At 45.7% G+C, this 8,686-nt stretch overlaps 1 protein-coding gene across 1 annotated transcript; it reads left to right on the top strand.

The window, feature by feature from the left end:
* Positions 1-7,173: 7,173 nt before the first annotated feature.
* LOC110485531 (high choriolytic enzyme 1) lies at positions 7,174-8,367 on the top strand. Its single transcript, XM_021556628.2, has one exon. It carries the CDS (start codon positions 7,315-7,317, stop codon positions 8,113-8,115), a length of 801 nt encoding a protein of 266 aa, XP_021412303.2. The 5' UTR covers positions 7,174-7,314; the 3' UTR covers positions 8,116-8,367.
* The last annotated feature ends 319 nt before the right edge of the window (positions 8,368-8,686 follow it).

The following is an 8,686-nucleotide window of genomic DNA, read 5'->3' as shown; positions in this document are numbered from 1 at the left end:
TCAATCTCTACCCATCTATCAATCTCTACCTATCTATCAATATCTACCTATCTATCAATCTCTACCCCTCTATCAATCTCTACCTATCTATCAATCTCTACCTATCTATCAATCTCTACCTATCTATCAATCTCTACCTATCTATCAATCTCTACCTATCTATCAATCTCTACCTATCTATCCCACCAGAAAGCTATATACTAAAATGCCATAACTTGTCTGTCTGTCTGCCTGTCTGTCTGCCATGACTCAATACAACCACGGGGGTATGGATCATAGATCATCCAAGCACCCCCAATGCTCCTTCCTTCCCGGCCCAGCTCAGTGCACTGTTGGCTGGGTACCAAGCCCTCCTTGACCCTCTGAGGATAGCCAGGCCTGCTATTCTGGCTGGTGGTAGCAAATACAGTTTGTCTGGAAGTGGACCATGGAGACACGGTGGGAACTAAAAGAAGAAAACACTTGTTGCTGTGTTTAGGACTGTTCCTTGTGTGACTGGGTCCTTTTGCTGTTAGGGCTTGTTGCTAGGCTTGTTGCTGTGTTTAGGACCTCACACTCAACGTCAACAAAACTAAGGAGATGATTGTGGACTTCAGGAAACAGCAGAGGGAACACCCCCCTATCCACATCGATGGAACAGTAGTGGAGAGGGTAGCAAGTTTTAAGTTCCTCGGCATACACATCACAGACAAACTGAATTGGTCCACTCACACAGACAGCATCGTGAAGAAGGCGCAGCAGCGCCTCTTCAACCTCAGGAGGCTGAAGAAATTTGGCTTGTCACCAAAAGCACTCACAAACTTCTACAGATGCACAATCGAGAGCATCCTGGCGGGCTGTATCACCGCCTGGTACGGCAACTGCTCCGCCCTCAACCGTAAGGCTCTCCAGAGGGTAGTGAGGTCTGCACAACGCATCACCGGGGGCAAACTACCTGCCCTCCAGGACACCTACACCACCCGATGTCACAGGAAGGCCATAAAGATCATCAAGGACATCAACCACCCGAGCCACTGCCTGTTCACCCCGCTATCATCCAGAAGGCGAGGTCAGTACAGGTGCATCAAAGCTGGGACCGAGAGACTGAAAAACAGCTTCTATCTCAAGGCCATCAGACTGTTAAACAGCCACCACTAACACTGAGTGGCTGCTGCCAACACACTGACACTGACTCAACTCCAGCCACTTTAATAATGGGAATTGATGGGAAATGATGTAAATATATCACTAGCCACTTTAAACAATGCTACCTTATATAAATGTTACTTACCCTACATTATTCATCTCATATGCATACGTATATACTGTACTCTATATCATCGACGGTATCCTTATGTAATACATGTATCACTAGCCACTTTATACTATACTATGCCACTTTGTTTACATACTCATCTCATTTGTACATACTGTACCCGATACCATCTACTGTATCTTGCCTATGCTGCTCTGTACCATCACTCATTCATATATCCTTATGTACATATTCTTTATCCCCTTACACTGTGTACAAGACAGTAGTTTTGGAATTGTTAGTTAGATTACTTGTTATTACTGCATTGTCGGAACTAGAAGCACAAGCATTTCGCTACACTCGCATTAACATCTGCTAACCATGTGTATGTGACAAATAAAATTTGATTTGATTTGATTTGATTTGATTTGATTTTGTGTGACTGGGTCCTTTTGCTGTTAGGGCTTGTTGCTAGGCTTGTTGCTTGTTGCTAGGCTTGTTGCTTGTTGCTAGGCTTGCTTGGGATTGAGATGGATGCAAGCTGGCTATCTGGCAGAGGACTGTAGGGATCTTGATCCATGACAAGAAATACATTTCTATAATTCTTGAATCAACGTATTTAGATAGGCTAGATACATTAAAGCATAAGTCAACAGTCTTGGCATCTGTTGTGATGCAAAGTTTAGCCTCTTAGTGGACATCATAATGACAGCAAACACTTCGTAGCCTATGTGCCATGACACAGCCCAAATGTTATCCATGTGTGTGTGTGTGTGTATGTGTGTGTGTGTGTGTGTGTGTGTGTGTGTGTGTGTGTGTGTGTGTGTGTGCGTGTGTAGTTTGGCCCTCGTCACAGGGTGTGTGTGTCAGCGGTTTGCCCCTCATCACAGTGTGTGTGTGTGTGTCAGCGGTTTGCCCCTCGTCACAGTGTGTGTGTGTGAGAGCGGTTTGCCCCTCGTCACAGTGTGTGTTTGTGAGCGGTTTGCCCCTCGTCACAGTGTGTGTGTGTGTGTGTGAGCGGTTTGCCCCTCGTCACAGTGTGTGTGTGTGAGCGGTTTGCCCCTCGTCACAGTGTGTGTGTGTGCGAGCGGTTTGCCCCTCGTCACAGTGTGTGTGTGTGCGAGCGGTTTGCCCCTCGTCACAGTGTGTGTGTGTGTGTGTGCGAGCGGTTTGCCCCTCGTCACAGTGTGCTACTTAACAATAAAAAAAAGCTTCCCTCACTACCACAAGAGAACATAGACCACCCAGTACTCTCTAAGGGGGTTGTCACAAGGGAACAATCACTTTATAGTCTAGTGGGAAAATGTGGTAATTTTAGTTCAACTACACCTTTAAAACAACCTTACTACATTAAGATGTATTGTAAGTTACTCTGGTAAAAGTTGCTAAATGACTAAAATCTAAATATAAATCTAACTGAATTTAAGTCAATATAATATATCTCAACAAAATGTTAATTTTCTGCTCATGGAGTCTTATAAAAAAAAACTGTTCTGACACAGCTCTCTCTCTGCCTCCTGTTTTCTAGGTGAACATTTCCGGGCAAACTCAGTCAAGTCAGTTTATCTCTCCCTGTGATTTCACTCCTCAGAGGTGATCCCCTCTTCCAGACAAGAGTGTGTGTGTGTAAGAGACAGGTTGCATCCCAAATGACCACCTATTCCCTACGTAGTGCACTACGTTTGACCAGAGACATAGAGTATGGACCCTGGTCAAAAGTAGTGGGATTTGGGATACAGACAGAGAGTGTAGAGCTGGCATGTGGGAGCCTGGACAGCCCACACAAATACCCTGATCTATGTCTGTGTGTGCAGTCATCAGACAGAGCACCACAGTCTGTGCTTTGTACCAAACACACACTCTGTCATGAAGATGAACTCTCCCACACACACACACACACACACACACACACTACCACCCCCTAGTCAACCCTGTTACTTGAACAAAACCCATCAGATGTGCATTAATACTCATATCTCTGACAGGCTGAGGGAGGCTTGCTAATACACAGTCCCTACAAGATCCAATATTGATTATGATTTGGGAACCTCTACAGCAGGGGTGTTCAACTCTTACCCTACGAGGTCCGGAGCCTGCTACTTCTCTGTTCTACCTGATAATGATTTGGGAACCTCTACAGCATAGGTGTTCAACTCTTACCCTACGAGGTCCGGAGCCTGCTACTTCTCTGTTCTACCTGATAATGATTTGGGAACCTCTACAGCAGGGGTGTTGAACTCTTACCCTACGAGGTCCGGAGCCTGCTACTTCTCTGTTCTACCTGATAATGATTTGGGAAACTCTACAGCAGGGGTGTTCAACTCTTAACCTACGTGGTCCGGAGCCTGCTACTTCTCTGTTCTACCTGATAATGACTTGCACCCACCTGGTGTCCCAGGTCTGAATCAGTCCCTGATCAGACAGGAAGAATGAGAAAACTCAGAGGAACTGACTTCCAGGTTCAGAGTTGACTTTGGGGTGCTAGAGGTTTTTACATCCATGCTATTACAATGAATTGACATTATGATAAAATAATTAGACACTTTGGACCTGGAACTAAAACCTTATGGTTTCAAATAAAGACCAACTCTAAATCCAACGTCCTTTCACTCATGCCTCCCATTCCTTTAACACTTGTACAGATTTGTGGTCTTAATTTGATCATTGTGTCTTCTGTGAAGATCATCCCATCCTCGTCATCCCCACGGAGAGGCCTAGGAAGAACTAAGGATCATTCCATCCTCGTCATCCCCAAGGAGAGGCCTAGGAAGAACTAAGGATCATCCCATCCTCGTCATCCCCACAGAGAGGCCTAGGAAAAACTAAGGATCATCCCATCCTCGTCATCCCACGGAGAGGCCTAGGAAGAACTAAGGATCATCCCATCCTCGTCATCCCCACGGAGAGGCCTAGGAAGAACTAAGGATCATCCCATCCTCGTCATCCCCACGGAGAGGCCTAGGAAGAACTAAGGATCATCCCATCCTCGTTATCCCCACGGAGAGACCTAGGAAGAACTAAGGATCATCCCATCCTCGTCATCCCCACGGAGAGGCCTAGGAAGAACTAAGGCGAGAGAACTAAAGTAGCTCGACTTTCTTGGCAGTGGAGAGGAGACTCTTTGGAGGGAAGGGTCTTTGGATGCAGTAGTGGAGACTCCCTAGACTGGAATACTTACGTTTTAGTATTTTATTCAACATCTGACAGACTTCTTGGCTGTGTCTGGATGCTGGAGTCCAGAGAGACCATGTATTTTATACAGAACCTTCATAGATGTGTCTGGATTAGGATTATGGCTTGGTGTCCATCCTACCTGTCCTGTACAAACACCCAATGGGAGTTTCTCACAGTCTAACCCCACAGTTCCAACTAGGTGATGATCCCGTAATAATCCATGTTGATCAGAGTACACAACACCATGCCTACTGAAAACTTGCCCGTTCAGTTTACATCCAGGTGTAATTAGCAGGTCTAAATAGACTTCTTCTGTCCATGTTGTACTATACAAGGGTTAGTGCTTATTTACTGGTTATGGTATCATGCAAGTATTTTATTCAACGTCTGACAGAAGTGCAGTGCAATAAAGCTGCCACTAAACACTGATCTTAGGTCAGTTTTCACCCCGAATGAAAGATAGTTGGTTAATATGCCCCTAACCCTCTCCTCCTCTTCTCCTCTCCTTTCCCCCTCCTCTTCCACTCTTCTCCTCTCCTCCTCTCCTCTCCTCTCCCCCTCTCCTCCTCTCTCTCCTCCTCATTCCATTTGTGTGTTCTCAGCATTGCACTGTAGTGTAAATCTCATCCATTACATTACAGTGGCATCTCTAGTTTCATCTACACACCCTAGATATTAACATACTGTGCATCCCAAAATGGCACCCTATTCCCTACAAAGTGTATTACTTTTGACAAAAGTAGTGCACTACATAGGGGGAGGGCTAGTCAAAAGTATCGCTCTACAGATGCTGTATCTTAATTCGATCCTCCTGTTGTTACAGGAATCTTCCTGCATGGCAGGAAATACAAACTAGCAGTGTATTCAAGGATGGTAATTTCCACGTTAAAATTTCAGACTTCATTTTCCCTTCTGAAAATGTATCAACCCCTACAAACATGTCCATGAATTATAATCCACATAATAATTCACTTTTCCTGTTGCACACGATTCTCTTCCTGGTGTAACAAACGGGCTCACATTAAGATCCTACATCTGTATCTAGGGAATATGGTGGCATTAGAGACCATAGTCTGTCTTGATCATCTAACTCCCATGAATGTTATATGAATCTCTGTATGTGATAAGAGGGGTGCTATCTGCCGTAACACAAGAGTAGAGTCAACCCACAGTCGTTTAACTAAGCTTGAACATGACAGCGGTGCAATGAAGACATATTAATCAGGTTACTAAGGAGTACGAAAATCAAAGGAAAAATAAATAGAAGCTTTGCACTTGTTGATAAGGTAGAATAATTTAAACAAACTTAACACGGGTGGCTTTTAATCCTTAGACTACTAGTCATTTCTATATGTGAACGTACCATTAGGGAGGGTGAGTAGAGTAGAGTGATGGTTCACCATAGAGGAGTGTGTAGCTTTCAGCCATATACAGATCTTTATCCTCGAAGTGCAGTTGATCCAAGGTCGTCCCTCACACTGTGTAGCCTAATCAGTGTGAAGCAGAACGTATGGAGACAGTGTCTGTATGTCAGGCCCATGGACATACATCAGACCCAGTTCTCCTCGCCCTCTCACCTCAGGCGGGATGAATGAAGACTAGGAACTGTGGTTATGTCTGATGATGTGGTGTAGGAAGGAGGAGGGAGCGTACCGGTGTGTGGCACACACATGTAGATAAATACTGGAGGATGAATTACAGTATGTGAGAGAGAGAGAGAGAGAGAGAGAGAGAGAGAGAGATATGGGGAGGGAGAGAGAGATATGGGGAGGGAGAGAGAGAGAGAGAGAGAGGGAGAGAGAAAGATATGGGGAGGGAGAGAGGGAGAGAGAGAGAGGGATATGGGGAGGGGGAGAGAGGGAGAAGGAGAGGGGGAGGGAGAGAGGGAGAGAAAGGGCGAGGGCGAGAGGGCGAGAGAGAGAGAGGGAGAGGGAGAGAGAGAGAGCAAGGGAGCGAGGGAGAGGGAGAGGGAGAGAGAGAGAGAGAGCGAGGGAGCGAGGGAGGGAGAGGGAACGAGGGAGATATACACAGAGAGAGATACTCAGCCTGTTCTCTATCTGTTGTGCACTCACCCACTCCGTCACCACCCACTTACACCATTCACAATCCTCAACCATTTTAGGATCTCTGCAGTGCTGCTATGGGGTCTAACAGAATCAAAAACAGCATTCCTGTCCCTCCACTCTTCCATAACCCTACAAACACCAGCCCCAGACACACAGTCTATGTGTATCCAGCACAATGTCTTCAGCACAGCTAGGATTGGAATGATTGGGTATAAGGCCTTTAAAACGCCATATTAACGTAAACCGGATTATTGAATGAAATGAAATTGTTACCACTTGTGGACTAAACAGTATTGTCTGTCCTTTACCATGTTTCTAGTCACGAAGACCTTAATGCCTCAACCAGGCTACAGTGGCCTCAGAGTAGGGCAATTACAATCAGAGTTTCTGGTTTAGGAATGTGTGGGGAGAGTGTGTCTGGTCTGGTGGTGGCGCATCATAAAGACTGTAGCAGCATAGCTGGACAACTCCTACAGCTCTGGTATAGATACATTACATTACCTGAACAACTTGAATAGACACGGCTAACTACTCTGTCTGAAGATTACGTAGTCATTCTGAATGACCCATACATGCATCAGTACAGACGTTGGTTGATATGAAACTGATACAACTTTCAACTGAACAATGGGAACAGTGAAACATTGTCTACTTTGGGTACAGAGAGTGATGACCAGCCGGTTCAGCCAGTTCAAGGCTGGATTGGTCACGAGTTGAGGCTTCTGAGAATGTTGTGTCCTGTGTCATCTGGGTCTTCGTCAGGCATCCGGCTGGCCGGGCTGTCCCCCACAGCCACAGCGAAAGAGGACACCCAAACAGTCTCTCCGACTGCTAAGAAAAATGGCCTACCTTCTTTCTCTCTCCTTCTTCCTCCTCTTCCTAGGACTCACACAGGCCCACCCTCTCCAGCTTGATGAGATGGTCTTCACAGAAGACCCAGATGATCTGGTGGACATCACAACCAGGATCCTGGAGACCAACAATGGCACCACAGAGATGCTGATGGAAGGAGACGTCATGGTCCCCAGAACCAGGACTGCCATCAGGTGCTTGTGGTCCAACAAATGTCTCTGGGAGAGGAAGAAGTCAGAGAACCTCGTCAAGGTTCCTTACACGCTCAGCTCAGATTTTGACTCTTATTCCCAGGGGAAGATCAAGTACGCCATGAACACCTTCCACACCAAGACCTGCGTGCGCTTCGTCCAACGTAGCAACCAGAGGGACTACCTTAGCATCGAAAGCAGATCCGGCTGTTCTTCATGGGTTGGAAAAACCGGAGGTAAGCAGCTCGTATCCCTCGAAAAAGGAGGGTGTGTTTACCACGGTACCATCCAGCACGAGCTGCTCCACGCTCTGGGTTTCTACCACGAACAGAACAGGAGTGACCGCGACAAGTACATCCGGATCAACTGGGAGTATGTTGAACGTGGGGAGGAGCCCAACTTCGACAAAGAGGACACCAACAACCTGGACATTCCCTATGACTACTCCTCTGTCATGCATTATAATAGATGGTCGTTCAGCACTGTGTATAGGAAGGAGACGATCACTCCTATTCCTGACGCCACTGTGCCCATCGGACAGAGCTTGGAGATGTCTGCGATCGACGTTCAGAGGGTTAACAAGCTCTACAGGTGTTAAAGGGAGGGAAAAGTTGGAGCTGAATCTGATGTCTGAATCTGATGTCTGAATTTGATGTCTGAATCTGATGTCTGAATCTGATGTCTGGATCTGATGTCTGGATCTGATGTCTGAATCTGATGTCTGAATCTGATGTCTGAATCTGATGTCTGAATTTGATGTCTGAATCTGATGTCTGAATTTGATGTCTGAATCTGATGTCTGAATCTGATGTCTGAATTTGATGTCTGAATCTGATGTCTGAATCTGATGTCTGAATCTGATGTCTGAATTTGATGTCTGAATCTGATGTCTGAATTTGATGTCTGATTCTGATGTCTGGATATGATGTCTGAATTTGATTCTGGACTGTCAATGTTAAAATGATCTGGCATTGTGTTGTTTGAAGGCAATGTGGGGTTAACTCATTTTGTCATGTTCATTACTTGATAGTAATGGAAATAAATACATCTCATGAGGAAGCACATAAGTCCTCTATCTTTCTTTTGTCAAGTCATTTCAGTCAATTGTCCACACTACATCATTTAGGGTTAGATTAGAGCTAGGGTTAGGGGTAGAGCTAGAGTTAGGG

This window comes from Oncorhynchus mykiss, chromosome 17 (genome assembly GCF_013265735.2).
Source record: "Oncorhynchus mykiss isolate Arlee chromosome 17, USDA_OmykA_1.1, whole genome shotgun sequence".
NCBI lineage: Eukaryota > Metazoa > Chordata > Actinopteri > Salmoniformes > Salmonidae > Oncorhynchus > Oncorhynchus mykiss.
This window is presented reverse-complemented; position numbering and strand designations above follow the sequence as displayed.

Bases quoted from the DNA above. Each gene is read 5' to 3' on its own strand.
- LOC110485531 (XM_021556628.2), top strand. From the start codon at position 7,315: ATGGCCTACCTTCTTTCTCTCTCCTTCTTCCTCCTCTTCCTAGGACTC.